This window comes from Protopterus annectens, chromosome 3.part0, assembly GCF_019279795.1.
Source record: "Protopterus annectens isolate FY-2018-M chromosome 3.part0, PAN1.0, whole genome shotgun sequence".
Taxonomy (NCBI): Eukaryota; Metazoa; Chordata; order Ceratodontiformes; family Protopteridae; genus Protopterus; species Protopterus annectens.
The window spans coordinates 453,645,929-453,670,698 of record NC_056731.1 but is presented as its reverse complement, the minus strand read 5'-3'; the positions used below and the strand labels follow the sequence as shown (position 1 = coordinate 453,670,698).

The following is a 24,770-nucleotide window of genomic DNA, read 5'->3' as shown; positions in this document are numbered from 1 at the left end:
TTTATTTGAGCTGCAGCTGATATCAAATATCTGAAGTGTGCAACACATATGAGGTAAGAACCACTACACAGACACGTTATGGGATGTTTATTAATGGAATGGGTCATAAAGGACAAGTGAAGCATACTGGTAAACTGTGACAGAGGCAATAAGGATTTTACATCAAGTCTCCCAATGGGAAATGGTCCAAACACTGGATTGTCTATACACTAACAGTCGGACTATCGAAAGATTGACAAGCCATGTAAATTGATAAAATCAAAGGGATATTTTAGATGTTTTAAGGTAATTTAATCCAATCAGATAAGATATTGCTTTTATTTATTTATTTTTTAGAAAGTAACTGATTTAATTGAATTCATACTGAACAAATTATTTAAAGAGTACACTGAATAAGCAGTGATTTATAAAAGGCAAACAGTGCTAACAAATGTATATGGAATAAGCAGTTATTTTAAAAAAGCACACAGTACTAACATCTATAAGGGCTATATTGAATATCAGTAAAATAATAAATCTGACTAAAATAATAATCAATCTGAGCATGCATTCTCAGGAATTCATCTAGCTCCTTTTGACTTGTGGAATTGCTGAAAGTTTAAATTATATACAATGTAAGTGGAACTATTGTTGTTGAGTATTTTTATTGATGTTTACTGTCAGTGTACCTGGATTAAAGACTGAATTTATATTAAGTCATGGAATACAGTATAAAAGATTGTACTAATAATGCTCACATTTCAAAATGACTGTCTAACCATTTTAACACTTTTATTAAAATCACAAACTGTTAACAATGACATGGATGCAGCAAAGGCATGAGAAACACTAATTACAGAAAAAAAGCAAACAATTGCAAACATTTTCACAACCTTCCTGCATTATACACACTTATTTTCCTTATAAACAATCATTCACTCCAACAATGCATATATTGTTCAAATCCTGCCTTCCCTCAATTTTCACTCCTCCCCCTGAACACTATTCGACATGTATTATTACCATAACTTTCAATGCAATGTGCTTTTTCTAAAAATCATACATTCATTTCCTTTATCTCCCTAGACCACGACTGCAGGTCCAGCTTGTAAAGAGAGAGAAATGTAGGAACTGTGAACCAAGTAGCCATCAGTCAGGACTCTAGAAAAGAAGTCCAAAGAGGTTATCAATGCTCTAGCTTTGTTAGGCAGTGAAAGTCCTTTGATCCTATAAACAATCATGATGCACTCAGGCAACAACCTAGACAACATAACATTGAAAACACTGGTTCCTAGTTTAGTTTTAGAAAAGGACACAAAGTTGATCAGATTTCCTGAAATCCTTTGACGTATGTAGAAACATAAATGATGAACATCCAACAAATACAGGAGATATTCACCATAATTTGTGAAATTAGGAAAAAACACAGATAGATTTATACTCTGATTCAAAGAGGACTCCAAGGTTACCTTGGGGAAAAAAAATCTGGACTTGTTTAGAAGGACATCTCATTCTTGTGAAAGATCAGATACAGTGGCTTACAAGAAAAGGCTTGCTATTGTGAAATCCTCCTTGCAAAGGTAAATCACCACCAAAAACTGACTTTTTCAACACAATTTTAGGTAGGTCACTGATACAAGCTTGAAAGGAGGTTGCCTGTAGTACGTCATTAAGATCCCAAAGTGGTAAAGGATCCCTCAGGGTGGGCGGGGGGATACATACGAGAAAGGTACCTTTCAAAAAGGCCTTAAAACACTTCAGAGATGTGACAGGAGTCTGCTTTTTGCCTATATGAAAATTTGAAATAGTTGCCAGCTGAACTCTAATCATGGAGTACACAGCTCTCATAAGTTAAGGTGGACAGACATGACAACATTGGATCTGGTCTTATCCAGTTTAAGTGGTACTATTTGAATATGATTACACATTAACTGGACTACATTCATTTATGGAGATGTTTGTCAGTCTGCTAAGTGAAATGGGAGATAAAAGGCAATTTTTTGGAGAGAAAAAAGACATCCGTTTGTTTGTCCAGGCTTGGAGATGTAAGCCCTGTTGAAAAAAAACTAAACAGCTTCCCGCTTGACTGGGATCTGTTGGCCCAGCTGGGCTTGGCAGCTATCTCAGTTCCTGTTTCCCAGTCTACCTAGATCTGTGACTGGATGATTTGAAGTTGTATCCTCTGGAACCAAGCTGCATATCCACCATTCCTAACCAATCCTTCAAAAACACAATAATGCAAGAACTTTGGGACTCAGTCCCCTAAAATAGAAACTCAGGGTGCACTACCCCAAATTCAAGGTCTTCCTTTTTTTTTTTTCTGTCCACCAAAACCTCGGCCAGTGACTCTGCTATTAATTCAGCCCATTTAGAATTGGAGTTGAGCCTGCCCATGCTAGGCAAGAGTTCTATGGCAAATTCTTTTCCATTCGCCTGCAAAGGATGGTTGGTTTGGAGTAGGACAGTTTGTTAGTCCTGGATTGTTTGCATGTCCTCTCCCCTTGGCAGCACTCATCCCCTCCCTCAATAAGTCCGCCAAACTTTGCCATTACTATCTCTAGAGTGGAAATGAGTCTCCATAAGCCAAATTCACCTTGGCTACCACTGCACATGCATCATGATAGTGCAAGCTCATCAGGTTCAAACTCCACTAGTTAAAACAAAGTGCCCTCAGTAGGTGTCACCCTTAATATGCAAGGCAGAACCATCTCCCTCCCACCAGGACAGGCAAGATGCTACTGCTGGTGTTCATGCCCATCCTTAGCAGCCTGCCCATACAGGCACAAAATAATCTATTTGATCTCTGGTATCTTGCAGCACAGTCAGGGCTTTATCCATCTATGCCAGATAGCAGGTTCCCATTCCCAAGGTCTTGAATTGAAGCATGTGAGTAGCTATGAACTTCAGCTTTCAATACTCAAGGGTGAGCTCAAAACCTAGTTAATCAAGGGGTTAGTTGGACACTGGACATACCTTACAGAAGTTCTGGCCTGGCTATGAACTCAGAGTGGCTGTCCTTGTTATAATGTTCGAAGTATAAGTAGGACTATGAAGAAAACCTTCCTGCTGTTATCAAAGTGAAGTGCTTCTGGCTTCTGCCAACTTTGCAAAGTAGATAAACATCTTTTCCTACCCTCAATATCAAGTAGTTAGGCAACTGTCAGTGCTGTGCTCTTCCCCAAGAAGTACAGACAGTGTCAGTGCAGGTGTTGGCTAGCAATCAGTCACTCATACACTTATCGTGATGATAGTTACTACACAGAACTTTACTGATTATAGCAAGGGTTTAGCTTCAAATTCTGTAAGCACCTGAAAACGAAATACATAATTGATGGAACTAGCACAGTTATCCACCAGAATTTCACATCACAGTACGCATCAGTCAACAAAGCATACATTTCGGACCATGGATATTTACTTAAAAACGCTGGATTCTAACTGCTGTAGAAGAAATACTCAATCTAGGACCCATCAGTGAGAGTTCTCGATATCAGATCTAGAAATTTTACAGCAGTAGATAACCAGAGATAACTAAGGAAAACAGAATCAGTTAATGGACTGTTGTCTCCAAGGCAGAAAGTGAGCTGTAAGGCAGGTGAGGCTTCCAAAGCTATAAATACTGAATTAGTAATGACAGCATTATACTATAATGGCTGTGTATCATCTGTCTGAAAATGTCATGCATCCCCCGACTGAGTGTGAAAATGATCCCATGAGATCAGTGCTATGGGGTCAACAAATACAAACAAAAACAGATACATTATACTGTATGCTTCTTTTTAATAACTAATGTGTCCAGCAGTGTTTTTAGTAAATCAATTCTGTCACATTGAGCTACATGAAACTAGATTGTTGGGTCAGCCACACTGGGCTATATGAAAGACAATTGTTGGATGCTTAAAATTTACACTAAGTACTATGAAAGAAACTGCAGTGTAAGATGCAGGGACTTCGTGATGTTACTTCATTTTAATATGACTGAAACAAATGGACTGAGAGCTTCCAGTCACAAAATCAGCTTATGAGTTAGACACATATGGAAGGCTTTATTCTGCAATTAACCCTAACCCCACCTCCCAGTAAGAACAAATAATGTTGTTATATCTGGTCAAATATCTAATGCTGAGAACGCCAGTCCTGTGAAAAAACATTAAGAGTCATGAATCTCAAGAACAAAGACAAAGATCCTTATGGGAAACAGCAAAACAGTGAATAAAAAAAGTCAAAGGTCAGCACAGAACTGAGAAGGCACTGGACAGGCATCTGATATGAAGTATACATTAGGAAGCAGGACCAAGACAATGAAATGAAGGGACAAAGGAAACACAGGAAAGAATGGAGGGGCAAACACAAGACCAGGAAGTAAATGAGAATGGGAGTGGGGGAGTGCCAGTGTGGCACCACAGTGGAACACAACAGTCAATCAGCTGACACATGGAATGGTCCATATGGAAAGCACCTACTAATACTAATATTACTAGAAACGTAAGTTAGGCTTTCAGCAACGTTGGGCAACAACGTCTGAATATGTCCTGTACTGTCTGGTCCCTCTGCAGAGCCTTAACACTAAAGTGATGAGAAGAAATAGAGAAACAGTCTATAACAAACAAAATGCATACGTGTAAACAAACAAAAAGCAAAGACTTGCAGTGGTCCTATGAGAAACCACATATTTCTGTACAGGAAAAAGTATCAACATTTTAAAAGTAATGTTACCTAAAACTGCATATCGTAGATGGGCAAAACAATCAGCAGGCAGGTTCTGTAGTTTAATTTCCTTTACAAATTTAATTGCATTATCCGGCGGATCCCCAACTCCCGTTGTAGAAACAACTATCACTAGCGGGTCGTTTTCATTTTTTAAATTATACTGAAAAGAAAGAAAAGCAAAATGTTACATCTGACATACAACATACTCTGTACAGAATAAAAAAATCATAGTAAACATGACTAAAAGTATTCGATATTACGTAGTATCTAACACAAAGGATGTTGTCCACAGATAAGCTACTTAATGAAAAACTTAATCACACATCGAAAAAGATTTATTAGCACCTGCATCCTAGAACTAGGCATCTGCTTTCACCCATAAGCATCAAATGAACTCAAGCTCTACTACCAAACCACTTACAAAATAAACCAAGGTTTCCAACACTGCCAGGATTTTAACTGCAGCCTGCTTCATCAACCAGTGTTGTAACCAGCTAGATCACCAAAATATAACACTAGTGCACAGCATTATTTTTATTTAATCTGTTTCAGTCATGCTGGGCTACCTGCCACATTTATGAGTACTGAACATATTAAGCAAAATCAGTACCCAGCAGTGAGACTTCTGGTGATAGAATATTTCATAATTAATCAGCACTACAACGCATAAAACATCATATTTTCAAAACAGGTATGACTAAAGTCTAGTTGAGGGTTTTAAAACTGGAGTTTGTTACAATTGTAGTTCACTGCCAGAATTTTGAACTTATTTTCCTTAATCAGTTAACTGTTGTCACGTTCATTCCAAATTGAAATGATGAATGCTTATTTGATTTTTAAACAGACTGCATGATGCTCAGTTCAAGTAATAAGTTCAAAGTTAAGGGTCTGGAGTACTTGTATCAACTGTTCAAGTAATCTTATTTAATTGTTTTCTGCTCAAGTAATCAAAGTCTAAAGCAGCTGCTTATTCTGTTTGCATTACTTTGTCCATTGCAAATTAACAAAAATGTAGAAGAAACCTGTAGTCACAGAATGAAAACACTTTTTTTCCAGAGAGCAGAAGCAGTTTATTTCTTCATCATAAAAAAATGAGACTTGAACAAACAGTGAGAGTGAAAATCTATCAGCATTTGTTAGAAATCTTTAAATGGTGACTGCTTTCAAACTTAGCTCACATTTCAGTAGGGGACAAATATGTTAAAGCAGCACAGTTTGACAAATGTATACTCACAAAAACAAACAGGTTTTGAAAAAAAATAATTTGCTCAAGAAACTCAGTGAATTTTAAGGTAAAAAAATCTCACCGCCCAACTGGCAAAACATTATTCTCCTGTCTCCACATGCTCAGGTCCATGTGCCTCTTGTCACCATCACCACAGCAATATACCTTGTTCTAAGAAAGTATGTGTAGCCTTTGTGACTCTCACTTCAACAGCAATCCAAGCAGCAAACACAATCTATAATACATAAAACAAAGCATGCAATACAGTACATAATGATATAGTGATTGGAGCTGCAGTAAAATCCATTAGTATCCATAAAAGCAGTCCAAGCACAATGGGAATGGCAGGGCAGCATTAAATACCTCACAGATTAGCCAATGCAGTGAGTATATATTTTTTACAGATAATTCTGGGGCCTTCTACAGTGGGTAACCATTGGGAAGAATGCCAAGGGGCACTGGAACAACAGGAAGCACACTTGGCCTTTGGTGCAGAAGACTGTGGTTCTATTCCCACACCAGGCAGAATAATAGCTGACAATGCATTGCAGCATAAAGGGGTACTGTACTCCTTAGTCTGTCATCCTTCGAAACAGACATTAAACTGTGACCCCCATCTGCTTGAGTTGCTGGTAGATGTAAAAGATGTAAAAGCTGGTTGCTTGATGTAAAAGATCCCAATCAAAAAGAGTAGAGGAAGTCCCCTGATGCCCCGGCAGAGTTCCCCCAGTAGTATAAATACCACCTCAGGTCTCCCCTGAAAAGAGACCAATAACCTGGTCAACAAAGGATACATAAATAAAATAAAGTAAAATAAAATAAAAAAAAAAAGAGTTAAACCTTCAGGGAGGCAGAAACCAGCTGAAGACCAAAAGGCAAAGACTGGGAACACTAAGTTCAGAAGCTACAGAATAATTAAGTGCCATACAGGAGAGTTAAGTGCCATAAAGAAAAACTTATCCCTCCAACAAAATGCACATTTCACACACTGCATCCATATGTGAAAAGTACAGTTTTGTACCTACCATAAATGTAGATGTTCGAAGATCCACATTGCTGCAGTCCTTACATATGGGTAGTCCGCTGTCCTCGGTCGGCCCGAATACCAAAGTATTAGGCTGACGTCGGTCATGGGCGCTCAGATCTGACATCAGAGCGTCAGGGTATAAAAGCGCATGACCGACGTCATATCCTCAGTCTTTTCTTGCCCCAGATGTCAGAAGGCCCTAAAAAGAAAGGCCACAGCCCAAAAACAGGATACCTCCCAAAAACATGCCCAACAACAACCATCACCCAAACCATATAACCATGCCAAACTACAGAGGGAAGGAGGGAGGGTAAATTGGACTGCAGCAATGTGGATCTTGAACATCTACATTTATGGTAGGTACAAAACTGTACTATGTTCTTCATCTCACATTGCTGCAGTCCTTACATATGGGTAGAATCCCAAAGCAGAGGTAAAGGGAGGATGGCAAAATCATAAAGCATTAGGGGCTGCTAAAATGCCCTGTAATATTGCAGTGGTAAATCCAGCCCTAGACTTAGAATAAAGAGGAAGGTGGTAATGCTTGGAAAAAGTATGTACTGAACTCCAAGTGGCTCCTTCCAAAATATCTTTTGTAGCTACCCCTTAGAAAGGCAGTAGAAGTGGCAGTAGCTCTAGTGGAATGAGGTCTGATTCCAGCCGGAATCTCCTTACCATGATGGGAATAACAGAAAGAAATACAAAACCCAATCCATTTAGAAATAGTTTGTTTTGAAACAGGTTTTCCCTGAGAACTCAAAGCAAAAGAAACAAACAACTGCTGAGACTGCCTGAACCCCTTGGTTCTGCTCAAATAATAACATAACTGCCTGTGAATATCCAAAGTATGCAAAATCTTCTCCCCTTTATTTTGGGGGTTTGCATAAAAAGTAGGCAAATGAATAGTTTGGTTCAAGGCCACACTAGAAACCACTTTAGGCATAAAGGAAGGATTAGTACTAAAGATACCCTATCCTTATGAAAAATCAGGAAAGGTTCCACTGCCATAAGGGCCTGTAATTCAGAAACCCTTCTTGCAGAGGTAATGGCCAACAAAAAAGCAGTCTTCCATGATAAATACTTTAACTCGGCCATAGCTGCAGGCTCAAAAGGTTGTAGAGTAAGCTTTTCCAACACAAAATTGAGATCCCAAGCAGGAGTAGGAGCTCTACGTGGGGGTCTTATGTTCTTTGCCCCTGTAAGAAATTGCTTATACAAAGGATGGGAAAATAAAGGAGGGTCACAGTCATAGTGAGCAGAAATGGCTGCAGCATGAACCTTTATCGAGGAGAAAGACAAACCCTTGTCCAATAACTCAGTAAGATATTGAAGAGAAACACTTAAATCAGGCTTGGAAACATCAAAGTCCTTCGCTTTGCTCCAAAGAAAAAATCTCCTCCATTTATCAGCGTAAACTTTCCTTGTACTAGGCCTTCTGGCCTCCAAAATAACATTCAAAACTTGTTGTGGAAGCTGAGACCCTCCAGGGTCTAAAACAGAATATGCCAGGCTGTGAGATGCAGAGACTGAATCTTGACATTGAGGAAGTGATTGCCCTCCTGAGACAAAAGATGCGGAATCAAAGGCAGAGGCCATGGAGGCTCCCGTACCAAACTCCTCAGTAGTGGGTACCAGTGCTGTCGAGGCCAATCCGGCGCTATCAGAATCATGGATGGCTTGTCTTTTCTGGCCTTCAGGAGTACCTTGGGAATGAGAGGCAGAGGTGGAAAGGCATAGACATGAAGATTGCTCCAACTGAATGATAGAGCATCCACCTTCCAAGCTGTGGGATGAAACCTTTTTGTGCAAAACTTTGGCAACTGGTAATTTAGTGGAGAAGCGAACAGATCTATGTCTGGAGTCCCCCATAACACTGTCAACTTTTGAAACACAAGAGGATCCAGTTTCCACTCGTGAGGATCCACAATTTGTCTGCTCAACACATCCGCTAAGGAGTTCTGTGCTCCTGGTAGAAACCTTGCCTGAAGATTGAGGTGTAAACTGAGAGCAGTCTCCCACAAAATCATCGCTTGCCTGCAAAGAGGGTACGAATGGGTTCCCCCTTGCTTGTTGATGTACCACATGACAGTAGTGTTGTCTGTTTGAATCAACACCTGTCCTGGGTGAAGTAAATCCTTGAAAGCCATCAATGCAAATTGGACTGCTAACATCTCCTTCAAGTTGATATGTAAATGTTGAAGTCTGACAGGCCACGTGTCTTGCACCCATTTTCCATTGAGGTGTGCTCCCCAAGCCTTGTCCGAGGCAACTGTCGTTAGAATCTGACTCGCCTCTGGTCGGGTCACAGAGAGTCCCTTGTTTAGGTGACATTCCTGAGCCCACCACAAAAATTCTTTCTGAATGCAAGGTATTATCTGAATGACATTGTCTAGATCTTGGCAGTGTTGTGTCCATACATTTTTGAGATACCATTGAAGCTTCCTCATATGCAGTTTGGCATTGGGTAGCACCAGAATACAAGATGCCATGAACCCCAAGGCTTGAAGGACTGTCCTTGCAGTCAGCCGGGACTGTAGAGACATTTGATGGAAATAAAGAGAAAGGCTTCTTTGTTTGTCCGGGGTCAAAAAGGCCATCTGGGAAGCTGTATTCAGTCTCACACCCAGAAAGCACATGTCCTGAGAGGGTACTAGACTGGACTTTGTTTCGTTCACAGAATACCCTAGGCATCTTAACACTACCATCACATACTGTAGATGATGCAGAAGTTCGTCTTTGTGTTGTGCAATAATCAGGCAATCGTCCAAATAAGGATAAATCTGTATTCCTCTTAACCTGAAAAAGGCTATCACTGGAGCCAGAACCTTTGTGAACACTCTGGGCGCAGTAGATAAGCCAAAGGGCAATGCAGAGAACTGATAATGTAAATTTCCAGCCCGAAAACGCAGGTACCTCCTGCAACTGGGCCTGATAGGAACATGAAGATAAGCCTCTTTGAGATCCAGAGTTACCATCCAGTGATCTTTTCCCAACAGAGGTAAAAGCTGTTGTAACGTCAGCATTTTGAACTCTGGAATGTCCAGATAAGTGTTGAGGATAGATAAATCCAAAATTGGTCTCCACGTGTTCCCTTTCTTTGGTACTAGAAACAGGTGAGAATAAAATCCTAGTCCCACTTCTGACAGAGGAACTGGCTGTATAGCTCCTATTTGAAGAAGTAAAGAAATCTGCTTGTGAGCCTCTATCCTTTGCCGAGGAGGAACGTCTGGCATGCCTTTGAAAGGAGGCAATGTATGGAAATAGAACTTGTAGCCTCGGTTTATAATGTCCAATACCCATTTGTCCTGGGTGACTAAAAGCCAGTTTTGCTTGAAGAGTGCTAACTTTCCTCCCAAAGGAGCTGCCAGGGAAGAAGAATCTGGCAGCTGGAAATGCAGGTCATTGGGCCTGTTTATGAAAGGACTGGCCCCTGCCCTCACCTGCAGATTGTGCAGGTGAACTCCAAGTTCTAGGCCTGAATGTACTGTGAGCTCTGCCCCTGCCACGTCTAGATCTACCCCTAGACTGAGAATCAGAAGAAGGGTAGGTCCACCCCTTAGTAGGCCAATTTCTACTAAACTTTGGAGGTTGCACCTGCAAAAAATCTTTAACAGTCTGCATGGACTTAGCCTTGTCTTCCATTTTCTTCAAAACCGACTCCACAGGGGGACCAAACAAAACTTCAGACTGTAAAGGGGCATCCAGAATTCTAGTTTTAACATGCTTGGACAAATTCTGATTCTTAAGCCAGGCGTGCCTACGAAGAACTGAACCAGTGGCAGCCACCCTAGAAGAGGCCTGTACAGCATCAAAACCACACTGCAAAGAATGCTTACCCACCTGTTCAGAGACATGTACTAAATCTTGCAATTCTTTACACTCTATGCCCTCTGCCAAAGCATCCACTTTAGATTTTAGCTGAGAAAGGAGGAAATTCTGATATTTCAACATATGAAACTGGCAATTTAAAGCCCTCATAGCTAAAGTAGAAGAGGTATACACCTTCTTACCCCATCTATCCAAAGCTCTAGCTTCCTTATCTAGAGGAACCGGATTCTTTACAACAGAAGCTCTAACACCCTTAGGCCCCTGACTAATAGTTTCTGGGTCCGCCCTAGGACTCTTATACAGATATTTATGAGCCTCAGGCACCCTGTAATACCTGTCCGGTTTAACTGGCGCAGGAGGCAAAGAATCTGGATTAAGGGAAGCCTCCGAGAAAACATCTTGAACAACATCCAAAACAGGAGGTATAGCCAAGGGTCTATGTTGTGGTAAAAACAAGAATTCCCTAAGCCTCTTCCGTGAATCAGAGAAATCCTGTCCTTCCCACTTAAAATGCTCCCTCATGGAATGCAGAGTTTCTGAAAATGAAAAATCCTCTGGAGGAGAAGCAGAAGGAGTGGAATCCTCTGCATCAGAATCCGAATAAGGGGGAAAATCTTGAATATCTTCAGCAGAAGAGTCTGAGTCATCTGAGGCCTGATCCAAACTTTCCAACTCTGGCTCCACCCTGGGCCTCTTATCAGGAGGGGGCATAGAACCTCTAATTAAAGTAATCAAATCTTCTGCCATTTTAAGCATGTGCTTTTTAGGCACAGACCCTGAAGTACCTGGAGGGACACCAGAGGAAGGCAAAACAGACCTGCCCTTAGAAGAAGCCTTAGAAATAGTAGCAGAAGGCCTAACCACCTTAGGCATAGAAGGGAGAACAGTAACCTGAGAGGCCCCTTCAGCTTGATCTGACTCCTGAGAGGCCACATCCTGCAAAATCAAAGTTTCCCCTGAGACTCAACAGAAACTTCAGCCGGATCCACCTGCTCCACTGTAGTTTCTGCAGGACCGAAACGGACGAATCAACCTGTCTAGGTTTCAAGGATTTGTCTTTGCGCTTCTTCGTGGAAGCGGGCGTTGGAGGATCCGACGGCATATTATAATTACACCGCTACCAAAGACTAACCTAGCACAATCTAACCTTCTTTTTATAGTGCGCTTATTAAACCTAGCACAAAACCGACACCCGACTACGTCGTGGTCCGGTCCCAAACAAGGAATGCAAAGAGAGTGATAATCCCTATGCGGTATCTGTTTCCCACAAGAAAGACAATTATTCACTTTTTCTGACATCCGGAATTAACAGAGGCAAGAAAAAACAAAAATATTCCCCAATGGGGTACTTAGCCCAACTTGGATTCGGTCTGAAACTCAGAATTCGAAAATTTCAGAACGCCGAACGGCACTTGCAACGCTGCTTCTGCATCGGACCATGCGGCAAAAAAGACTGAGGATATGACGTCGGTCATGCGCTTTTATACCCTGACGCTCTGATGTCAGATCTGAGCGCCCATGACCGACGTCAGCCTAATACTTTGGTATTCGGGCCGACCGAGGACAGCGGACTACCCATATGTAAGGACTGCAGCAATGTGAGATGAAGAACATCACCTATAAAACTGAAGAAAAAATTAATATAGAAAAACCTGCAAATTATTGATATAAGGGGTAGTTTTATAAAGGCTAAAGGTTACATCCCTATGTACACTACTGATTTTTCATGCCTCCTTCATGTCTGAAATAACCACTAAAAAAAAAAAAAAAGATGCAGAAAAGTAAATGCAGTTCTACTATACTGAGATGAGGGTTTAACAAGTTTTGGTAAAAAGAAGATTTTTGGTACAAACAGTGCCACAGTCCTACAGCTTTCCATCCCGTGACATCAGATATCACAATCTGGAAATCTTCAGTGTTCTGGAAAACTTATTTAAATAGAAACAGAAATGGAAATTTGAGAAACCGCATAATGACAGAGAGAGGAGTCTGCAGTTCATGGTTTGTTAAGTCCTACTGCTGTAACCAGTACTTTGTGATACTGCACAGTGGCTAAAATGTATTTCCCTGAATATCCTAATATGTTGTGAGGGTAAAGAATTTCATAGTATAACCACATGGCTATCTAGTTGCCTAATAAGTGAAAAATGTGTCTAGTGTTTATTTGTTGCACTTTTTGGCAACAATAGTCAATGCGACCAAATCATCTAGAGCTTCCTTCTAAAAAGGGTGTAGAAGATATTGGCAAACAACAATGGATGCATTGTAAAACAAACTGCACAGAGTCAGCTCAGGAATCCAAACACCAATGTGCAAGCGACAAATTTAAAACAGTGACCTTGTTTTTTAAGCACCCATAAATGTATGCAAAAGTTGGTTATAACAACAAGCTTACGTCTGATGCATAAAGCTAACTACAATCACTACGCTGCATGCAACTGTAAATGGATTTCAGAGAAGCTGAGAAACCTACTGTTTGCTGCTCATTACATCAGTCTCAGAATGTCACCACAGGAAGCCACATACCTAAAAGGTGGACAGAACAAGACAGTGAAATATATGTCACTGCACTGAAGGATGATGACAGTGAGATGGTAACATGTCAAGGACATATATCCACCCTCCCTGCAACAGACTACAGACAAGCAGTAACACTGACCAACTTGTCAGGGGATAGTTACAGACAAGACAGAAGTGGCCTAAACATGTCAAATTGCTGCAAATCAGATGGGTAAGCTGGGAAAACCTATTACATTACAAGAAATATATGAAGCCAAGACACAGTTGCCATAAGGGCTTTATACCCCCAAGCACAAAGTACAAGTTCCAATCCTGACTTCCAGCTTATGCCTGTATTGAGTTTGCATGCTCTGTGTGTGTCTCTGTGGGGTTCCTTCACCTCCCAAAAATATGAGGTGTTTCCACTTCAAACTCACCCACACCCATCAGGGGAACAGTTGTAGAGACCTAGCCACTTGATGGTTTAAAAATTAGCTCTAGATGATTTGGTCGCATTGACTATTGTTGCCAAAATGTGCATGGGTATTTGCCGGTGCTAAGTAGCTAAGGGACCTATGCTAATGGTGGGAGGGGTCTATATGCCCCTTTAGCCAGTGTGGGTTCCACCTTAAAGCCCAGCAGTCTTGAGTCAACAAGCAACTGGCCAGCCAGTATCTAGTTGCCCAGCTTGGCTTATCTTGGATAGCGCTGTTGAGTGAAAGCTGAACGTAAAACCAACCAACCAATCTGTCAAACATGAACCAAGGATTGCTACAGCCAATATAGGTTCATTGACAGGACACATCTTGGAAGTGGATGACACAATGGTAAGGAAGACACTGGACATCCAGTATCTCCAGGAGAAAAGATGGAAGGGCAGTAGTACAGCAAAGCCACTTGACTTGGGATCCACATTCTACTACTCAGAAAGAGGGCAGGCTACAAATGGTGTGGAAATTGTGGACAGGGATTGGCTTCAGAAGACGGTGAGAGATGTTATCAGAAATAGTGACAGACTCATGGCAATCAGACTCCAGTGAAGGATAGGACATTATTAATGATCTTTCCACAAAAGGGCTGTGATAGTAAAGAAAAGACTCCTCTCATGAAGCAGTTGCAGGACCTACTATATAAAGTAGGACTACATGTAATAGCGCAGATAATAGGTGACCTGAATGCATGTATCAGAACAGACAGACAGAACAGCATATGAGAACTGCATTGGTCCCCATGGGTGGGGCAACAGGAATAAAGATGAGGAGGCTATTCTAGACTTCCTTCTGGCAAATAGGTTGATGGTGGCAAGCACACAATTCAGCAAGAGAGAGACAGTAACAAGATTACATACAACACTGACCAACATGCAACTCAGGTAGACTTCTTCCTACTTAGGAAAGGGTGCAAGGGCGCCTGCAGGCAGGTGCAAGGGGGTGCACTTGCACCCCCCTGGAATCGGCTAGATAATTACAAAAAAAGTTTTTTTTTTACGTACGTTCTTCTTTAAGAAGAAAGAAGTCCGAACAGTCCAGTCGCAGGCGTGCTGACATCATCGCTGTCATTTAGAGGTTTGTGAGCGGGAACTCACACAGACGGGTTTTTTACAAGCAGGATGATTCGAGCGGGACCTGAAACGGAAGGAAGATGGGACACTTAGCAAGCGGGACCTGAAACGAACGGAAGGAAGATGGGACAAGGTAGAGAGAGGTGTGTGTGTGTGTGTGTGTGTGTGTGTGTGTGTGTGTGTGTGTGTGTGTGTGTGTGTGTGTCACACATTGTTAGAGGAGATGCATGTGTGTGAGAGAGCGTATATTCTTGTCTGATAATATCTAGTAACTGCTGTAATATTTTATTTAGTTGCTACTTTTCTTTTATGAATTTGGTTATTGGCTAAGGCATAGTATCTTTTCAGTGGTGATCCAGGAGGAATAAAGCATGCAAGTGCAGACAGGGGAAGGGGTTCTTATAGAATAAAGTTCAGATGCAGTTCTTAGCTTTACGACTTTGCTTAAAGCTTGCAAGGTTTGTTCGTATAGCAAAATGTCTCAACATAGCTCTGTAATATGCTGTGCAGTTCCCATTGTATGCTGACTATATACAGCCTCAAGGCCCAGACATGTCAAGTATGTGGCACTTTGCCTATATGCAGTGCGAGACTACTATCACGAAGAAGCATTGATAATTAGCTACTCTGTCAATGTGGTGTGTTTAATTTGTTTCTCTGCAGTGTACCAGTGTATCATGCAATCAGTGATGGGACCGATGCAACATATGATTGCCAGTCACCACTATCCTCTCTCTGATTTTACAGAATAAATAGTTATGTACAGTCTGGCAGTTTACCACAAAAGAATAAATATATGAGCTGAAAACGAGCTTTACCGTGCAGCCAAGACCAAGGTCTGAAAGTCTCATGCTTCATTTGCCTATTGTATGATTTTGAGATGTCGGTAAACCAGTCTTGTGAGGTGTCATCCTTTAAAGGAACCTCCTCTGCTGATCCTAATTCATGATACCTGTAGCTCACTGCCAACCCCCTAATCCCATCCCTCTGCTTTACTTTAGAAGAAATGCTTTCCATACAGTAAAACTATTTCGACAAAGTGGACCAGATTCCAAAAGACTTGCTTTTAGTTAAAGTGACCTACACTGGTGCAAGGCATATCTATAAAGCAGACTAACACTAAGAGCAAGTCTTTTGGAATCTGGTGTGTCTGAATTTTGTGGTAGAACTATGAATAACTGATTGCAAAAGAAAAAAACAAAAAAACAATTTTTCTTATTTTGCTATCAGTTGTCTTGATGTTTTGGAGATGTCTGTAAATAGATTTCAAAAAATCTACCAGCAATCACCTGCGTTTCAATGCTTGTGCATTTTAATACTTCATCATATATTAATTTTATATGCACATACATGCATTTTCGTATACACACACACACACACACACACACACACACACTATATATATAAATTATATATACTGTCAATGTATTCAACAGCTTTCTTGCCTGGTCAACAAGAAAGCTATCAACATTTGTGCCAAATTGTTATGATATGTGTCCTTTCTCAGTACTGGAAAAACTCAGACAGTGTGGAGGCCACATCTCCCCCATGAGAGGTACTAGCAAAAAACATTGTTGGCAAAAAATATGTTTTTTAATTCACATTCTCTGAGCATGATCATTATAATGTTCTTCGTGTTTCACTGTTGCAGTCATTACATTTGGGTTATCTGCTTTGCAGTAGCCCTCAGTCGGCCTGATTAACAAAGTCTTGGGTCCTGCATTGGTTGCTGTCCCTTCTTCCATGACGTCAGGTCGTCAGGGGTATAAAACATGCAGCCAATGCTGTTACATAGGTCTTTCTTGCCGTGCGGTGCCCAAAGCAGAAGCAGTTCGCATCTGCCGGTCGGCCAACTCCTGACATTTTCATTTTCGAGTTTCAGAACCGAAGTCTTCAACTAACGCCAAGTACCCCATTGGGGAAACTTTTTCTTGCTCCTTACCGATGTCAGTAAAAGTTAATAATTGCATTACTTGTGGAAAGCAAATACCTCACAAAGATTTTAATTCGTACTGTATTCCTTGCCTAGGCCCTGACCACAACTTGCCTTGCTGTTGGTTTTGTGCTGTATTTTAACAGCGCACTATCCGTTGTCAGTATATTTTCACTTCTAAGTATTTCGGTTCTCGGTTTAATTATCCAGAAATGTCATCGGTTAGCCTTCCGACAACCAGGATTAAAAAAAAAACGCAAAGATAAAGACAGAGACAGGCCGCTGAGGTCCAAAGCTGCCGATGACGCTTCTCCTAAGCCAGTCACCAGTACTCAGTGAGGCGCTTTCGCAGCCCCTGATACCCGCTACTTCTGACTCGCAGGCCTCTATTGAGAACCATTTGGAGTCCGGTATGCCGTGAGATGCTTCAACTGTGTAACCTGCGGATGTCTCTACCTTGGATGGGTCCAGAGCTGCTGTGCAGGGACCGGCTTCCGTGGGTGTATTCAGGCCTAGGAACTTGCATATTAAACAGATGCCTCCTTCTTCATTTAGGCCAAAATCTCGGACCATGCCTAAGAAACTGACACCCAGGCCGCATGCTCAGGCCTCTATGCCTAAAAAACAAATGATAAGAATGGCTGAAGATCTTATAACTCTAATCAGGGGAAGCCAACCTCCCCCAAGACCTAAGACTGAAGTTGTTTATGAATCTTCTGAACAGAATTCTGATTTTTCTGTTTCTTCTGATGATCTGGATTTGCCCTTATCTACTTATGAGGATTCTTATGCAGAGGACTCTATTCCCTCTGCTTCCTCTCCAGAGGATTTTTCTTTTGGTGAAACCTTACATACTCTAAGGGAGCATTTCCACTGGGAACGCCAGGATTTTTCTGATTCTAAAATGAGGCTTAGGGATTTCTTACTCCTGCCTCAGAATAGGCCTTTAGCTATACCTCCTGTACTAGACATTGTTGATGATGCCTTTTCAGAATCTAGCTTGGCCCCTGATTCTTTACCTCCTGCTCCCAGAAAACCTGATAGATATTACAGGGTTCTTGACTCTCACAAGTTCCTTTTCAAAAATCCTAGGAGTGTGAATTAAAGCTCTGGTTCTGCAGGAGGAAATATTAGTAGTGAAGCAGAAGGTTAATCAGGGTTGCTGCAGGGGCATAGCCAGTGTGTTTTGAGGTGTCTTTTGAGGTTTTGTTTAGAGAGAGGCAATGAAGAAGGTAAAGTTAGTTCACTAGGCAGTAGGTTCCAGTTTTTTCCCCACAGAGTTGGAAAACAGAGAATCTCCAGTCAAACCAAATGACTAAATGTAGACTATAACAGATAAATTTATGAAATGGGAGAGTTAATAAAAGATTTGCAACAGGCAGACCAGAGATGTAATACTGAAGCTCAGAAATGCAGCTGTGAGAGCCTTAAATGACAGCAACTGTTTCAGATTTAGTTTACATCATAGATGTCCAAAGATATATACTATAGGGAAAATACAATGGAATTTGATGCAAATTTTAGAGAATATATGCTGCTCTGATTCACTGAAGAAACAAATGGTACATTTCCCAGGGCACCTCGAATACAGCTCTGGGAAGGAGTCTTGGGATATAAGCATAAAGGAATGCATATACATCTGAACTTCAAGTAAGTCATTGACAAAATTTCAGAGTTAGGAAACAAACTGTATCACCATGTATGCTAAGAGATGACAGAGAGAGGGTGTTCATGATGACAGACAGTGCACTTACATTGCTGCAGGTCAGAGTGCCACTTGGTCAGTTCTCAAACCACAAAGCTGAGCAGTGGGTATGTGGAGGCAATGTCATGTGGTACCAGGTATGTGAAGACTGAAGTAATGTAACACACACTGTTAGAGGAGGTGTGTGTGTGTGTGTGTGTGTGTGTGTGTGTGTGTGTGTGTGTGTGTGTGTGTGTGTGTGTGTGTGTGTGTGTGTGTAATGCCCCAGGTGTACATGGTGGTGGGTAGAGAATAAGGCTTGAACCCTGTACCTTGGGCCCAAGTGGCAAGAGCCTGAATTCCCTACCCACCACCATTTGTAAAAATGTTGCAGGATTTTCCCTCATACTTTTTCTGTTCCTCATAAAATCTGTGGTTTCTGCATTTGTGTCCTTGTTGCCTGACAGCTACATGTTCTCTGGTTTTATTCTTGGCTGTCTGGAGTGTTTCTCCCTGGGCCTCTGCTAAAAATTAGCTTTTTTTTTTTCAAAGTCAGACTTTCCTGGTTAACAAAAGTTAAAAAAAAATGGACACTTCAATATCAGACTTCATATTCTTCAGAAAGTGCATGGTAACAAAAGCTTTTATTCTAGCAATTTTCTAAGTGTACAAGATGGATATTTGAAATGTATCCCTGTGTTTGGGACTGTATTCCCCCCATTATTGGCTTCGTCCAGGTTTTGTGCTAGGGTTGAGAGTTATGATAAGAACTGAATTCACTGAAGATGTTTGAGGGCTGTATTCACCCACTATTGGCTTTGTTCAGGTATTTATTCGCTTCATCCAGGTTTTTTGCTAATGTTGAGAGCTATGGTAAGAACTGATTTCACTGAATATGTTTGGGGGCTATATTCTCCCATTACTGGCTTTGTCCGGGTGTTATTTGCTAAGAGGTTGAGAGCTATGGTGAGAACTGAATTCACTGAATGTTTGGTGGTTGTAGTCACCCATTATTGGCTTTGTTCGGGTCTTTTGTGCTAAGAGGTTGACAGCTGTGCTATGGTGAGAACTGAATTTACTAAATGGTAGCTATTTAAGTTTCAGTCTTCCTCTTTCACAAAACAGTTGATTTGGCGTAGTGGTATGTTGCTCTGACTGTTTTGCACGGGGTCCCCTGGGTTCAAGACATGGCAGTGAAATGTATGGTGGTAACGCAGCATTTTATTCTAGCAACTTTCAAACATTATACAAGCAATGTTTAAAATGTGTCCCTGGTTTTTGGCCTTTTGTCCCCCCCCCCCAATACATTTTGGCTTTTTCCAGATTTCTTGTGCTGAAAAGTTCAAAGATACAGCTGAGTGTTGAGTAGATTTTACAAGGAGCTGAGAGCTGCAGGGGAGCAAAAGTTTAGTGCTGCTTGTGAGTAGTCTGCTTGCATTGTTAATAGCACAACAGATAGTGTACTTGCTTTAGATGCTGAAGGCTGTGGGTTCTACTCCCACAGTAGGTAAATGCATTGCTGATGCTGTATTGTGTTGTAAAGGGGGTGGATGCTGCAGTCTTTTTGGCAAAGATACCTAGTAACTATGAACCTGTTAACAGTTTGCTATCCATTCCCTATTGCGGTATTACTAGCTTTTAATTTTTTTATTGCATGCAACAAAAGCAATTTATTCTTCAAGGGTAACAGGCACTTTATTTGTAGATTAAACAATGACATATAAAGTGTTTGCTAGCAGCAACCTCTTTATTAGTTACAAATTTTTTCAATGTGGAGTCTACTACTTCAGAGATTGTGTATATGTTTTACTGATACTGGTGGACTTGAGTAGACTTTTTATGATGGAAATGTTCTGAATTGGGCAGTTTTGTCATTGGTGGATGCTTTTTGTTTCATTGTTTACTGGAAAAATGTTCAAAACAATAAATTTAAAATGCCCTCTAACAACTGTACTGTATTGTACAAGGAATATAATGTAATACAGTCAGGAAGGTGTATCAAAGAGCACGTGTATGTTATGTTCCAGGGGCCTATGATTTTGAAGACAGCCCAGAGTTAATATTTGCCATTGGCAAAATGTATTTTCTCTGAAAGTGGGTTTCAGTGCTGTTTCAATGCATGTGAGTTTCAAGAGCAGAGAAGTTTTAATGTTAGTCTATTTTCATTGTGAGACTGCTTTAACAGATATGTATTAGGGTTTGTGCTGTAAAATGCAAAATAAAACTTTCAAATGAAATCCTAAATCATCGCAGAAGTAAAGCAGTATGCACATTAGTGTTTATGATAAATGGGGCAAAATAACCAAGGAATGGGACATTGGAATGGCTGCAGGGGGGAGGCTCCATTTGACCATGATTTTGTGAGGGGGTAGCAAGCTCAGACAGCCCGGTTGAACTATACCTCTCAGTTGTCCATATCTTTGCAGAATGAATAGATATTTGCTGCTTATTTTTGGTTTGTTCCTCAAATTTGTGGTTTTTTAGCAAATCATTTAGGAATGAAGCCATTAAATGACAGACATTGAGTTTCAGATGTCATAACCTTCAGAAAAATGCATGCTAATGCAAGACTGTCTAAGTTTGTACAAAAGCAATTTTTAGTAGTGTTTGTATGTTCCCCAATATTTTTGGCCTTGTTCAGATTTCCTGCATTAAGAGGTTGAGAGGTACGTGCAAATCACTTTGTAGATTAGGAATATCCAAACATCTCAATTGTCCCCAATTCTGGCTCAAAATGCTGCTCTCCCCTAATAATCCCTCCTCCAAAATGGCAATTTTGGAAGAAAATGTGGAGGGTTTACAATTATATATAACTGTAATGATCACTTATAGATTACCTTTATTTCAGAAATGCATGTGGATGCTCTTATTTTGTTAGCTGCTTCAAGTTAACTGTTAATATTAAAAAGGTGTCCCTTTTTTGACAGGTATTTCCTGCATCACATTTTGGTCCGTTTTTCATAAAATTGTGGTTTTCTGGCAAATTAGTGGCACGTCATTAAAGATTGAAGTTAGAAAATAATGGCAGACATTTGAGTTTCAGATTTCATACCCTTCAGAAAATTTGTACTAATGCAAGATCTACCTGTTCTATTTAAGTTATAAGAGCAATATTTAAAAATTGGCCTTATTTTTGGGCTTGTGTCCCACTTCTAGTTCTATGTATGGCTTTGTCCAGATTTCTTGCTCTGAAGTTGAGAGGTATGAGTGTCACATCCATCACTGTCAGCCAGAAACATTTCAAATTGTGACGTACTTATTGCACCCCACTCCCCATTGTAGTGGCTCTGGATGTGTCCATGGAAGGCAAGGAGCAGTTATGCAGTGTAAGTGTGCAGAGTATTCCCCCATCCAAAGTAGATCACAAATACGACCGTGGCTTTTCATCTGTCCTTGATTTTGCAAAATGTTCTGGTTTTCTATCAGATTTTTGTACTGTTGATTTATGCTTCTTATTCTGGAACTGTATGCTGTCACAGTGCCCTGTTGCTCTGTTTAAGTAGCCATGGTTTAATGAACATCAGGTAAGCTTGTCGGAGATTGTAAGATGCAAGTAAGCTTTAGTAAGCTTGTCGGACATTGTAAGATGCAAGTAAGCTTTAGTAAGTATATTGTTAAAGAATTACCATCATTGAAAGCCTTTTCGTTGTTGCCATGCAGAGAATATTTACATGACTAGATAATGTATAAGCCTTGGGTATTGAAATGCATATGACAGTATTTTATTTATTTATGTTATTTGCAGTTGGTTTGCCAGGATAGTCCATTGGGCTAAATGAACCCGTTTTCAATGGAGTCCTGGGGAGAAAAGCTCCAAAACTAAGTAGGTTATTAATAGATATACAAATTATACAATTACACAGAAGTTAATCATACAAGAAATAACAATTTGCAAATAATACAACAAAAACTAGAGCGAGTACAATCTAGTGATGAAATTAATAGGTAATACAGACTAAAGGGAAATTTAGCACAAAAGCACTGAGAAATAACAACATATCTGGAAGCATTTCATGACAATATTGAGGAATAATAACATATTAGGAAGCAATGCACAAAAGTACTGAGAAGCAATAACGTATTAGGGAAGCAATACTTGGGAAGTGTGGCCTAGTATATTCTTTCTGATTATTGTAGGAATAATAACATGTATGAGTTAGGGTGGGTAATTAGGAAAGTTGCAGGAGGAAACAGAGGAAGAAAGAAGATGGAGTTTGCAAGTGTTAGTTATGTGGGTGGGAGCAAGAGCATTCCCACTGGGATACTAGATGTGAGTGAAGAGATTTTTTAAATATAAAATGGTTGGGGTGGTGCGAATGGAAGGTGGTAGGGAGTTCCAAAGGCATGCAAGGCCATAAGACAGAAGATTTTTGCCTGGGGGACGAGTTGGTTTATATACTTCTAATAGATTTTGATTGTTGGACCTTAATACTCTAGCAGGAAGGTGCATTTTAAAGGCTGATGAAAGGGAGGGACAAAGGGAGGGGTTGAAAATGAGCTTATGTGCAAGATTTAGTTGAGTATATGTGAGATAACTGGGTAGCTCTAGCCATTTTAGTTTTTGGAGAGGAACAGTGGTGGGTGGAGGACTTGTGGTTGGTAGCGAACTTGGCAATTTTGTTGTAGCAAGAGGAAAGTTGTGTTTTTAGAGAGGTCTGTAGATTAGTTAGGAGTGGAGCTCCATAGAGAAGGGAGGGGATAAGAAATGAGGTAGAGAGGGTGATTTTGGTAGCAGGTGTAAGGTAATGATTTTGAAGGTAAAGCATACCTAGTTTTTGATGGGTTTTCTTGATATTTAACTGTAGGTGGGAGTTGAATTTGAGCTGGTTATCAATTTGGACCCCAAGTAACTTGGTCTCGGACACCAGTTCCAGGGGTAGATTATTTTGTCTAGAGATGTGGAATGTGTTTATATTGAAAGAAGTTGCCTTAGAGGGGGTGAATAACATTAATTTGGTTTAGAGGCATTGAGTGCTAGGTGATTCCTTTTCATCCATTGCTCAGTTGTTGTAAAAGCATCTTAAGTCAGTTTTAGGAGTGAGGGGATAGAGGTGGCAGCGCAGATAATAGCAGAATCATCGGCATATTGGATGATGTCTGAGAATGGGATAGAGTTGCGGAAATCATTTATAAATATATTGAAGAGAAGGGGACTCAGTATAGAGCCCTGGGGTACCCCAGTAGGAGTATTTAGAAATGAGGAGGTGGCCTTTTTCCATTTGACTGCTTGAGATCTGTTAGATAAGTAGCTGGAGAACCAGTTCAAGGAGGAGGGAGATAGGTTAAGTTTAGAAAGTTTAGTTAGTAGCAGGCTGTGAGAGAGTGTCAAAGGCCTTAGAGAGGTCGAGTAGTAGGGTAGAAACAATTTGGCCAGAGTCGCGGGCTTTATTTACAGTTTCAAGGAAGGAGAGGAGGGCGGTCATAGTGCTATGATGTGGTCTGAATCCATGTGTGGGAGTTAGTAGGTGAATATCTAAGAGATGTGGAAGGAGTTGTAGTTGGATACACTTTTCTAGGAGTTTAGAGATGGGGAACACAGAAACAAACTAGGTACTGGAAAACAAACCAAGTCCACAAGAAGAAGGAAATCCAACGAGTCACTGAAGACTAACCACACAATATTTATTCAGGAAGTAAATGTAAAGAGCTTTTCGTCGCTCAATGTTTGAGCAACTTCTTCAGACATTAAACACTTAGTCTAATTGATTATTTATACTCACGTCACTAAAAACACTTGATTACACATCAATTACAGTTTAAAGTGATAGAGTTATATTACAACATAAGGCAGCAAGTAATATATATTAAAAAATATAGGAAATAATAAATATATACTAATATTCATGCTTTAGTCATACTTATACTATTATAGCATTGCCTTTATTTTATATACAATTTCTTTGTATATAGAACAGACACAATATTTTATAGTAAAAATAAAATCAAATTTTAACAAGGAACTTTATGTACTTGTAGTGTATGGGTTCATATTATATTTTATATCTTATTTATGGGAAGTACATATAAGATTTAATAAATATCTAAATATTTTTTTTAAATATTTTTTTTTTTTTTTTTAAATATTTTTTACATAAACATATACCTTCAACGACAAGGCTATTTAAGCCTGATATGTTTACATTACATAATTTTATATTGTTCAAAGGCTCTTTTGAAATGCTGTCCTGATTTGTTAATATAAAAGAAAATAACTATATAACAAACATTTATTTAAAAATACATATTTATAGGCATTCTGACATTCAAATAATTGAACTGAACTTATTACTATTAAGCTTAGGGAGTATATTCTTGATAAGAATT

The 24,770-nt window shown here is 40.1% G+C and overlaps 1 protein-coding gene across 1 annotated transcript in view; it reads right to left on the bottom strand.

Moving 5' to 3' along the window:
* Window positions 1-24,770, bottom strand: part of MTRR (5-methyltetrahydrofolate-homocysteine methyltransferase reductase) — a 780,817-nt gene that overhangs the window by 502,258 nt on the left and 253,789 nt on the right. Inside the window, exon 4 of the mRNA XM_044064883.1 lies at window positions 4,696-4,849. Coding sequence (XP_043920818.1) covers window positions 4,696-4,849 — 154 coding nt within the window. The remainder of the gene's footprint in view (window positions 1-4,695; window positions 4,850-24,770) is intronic.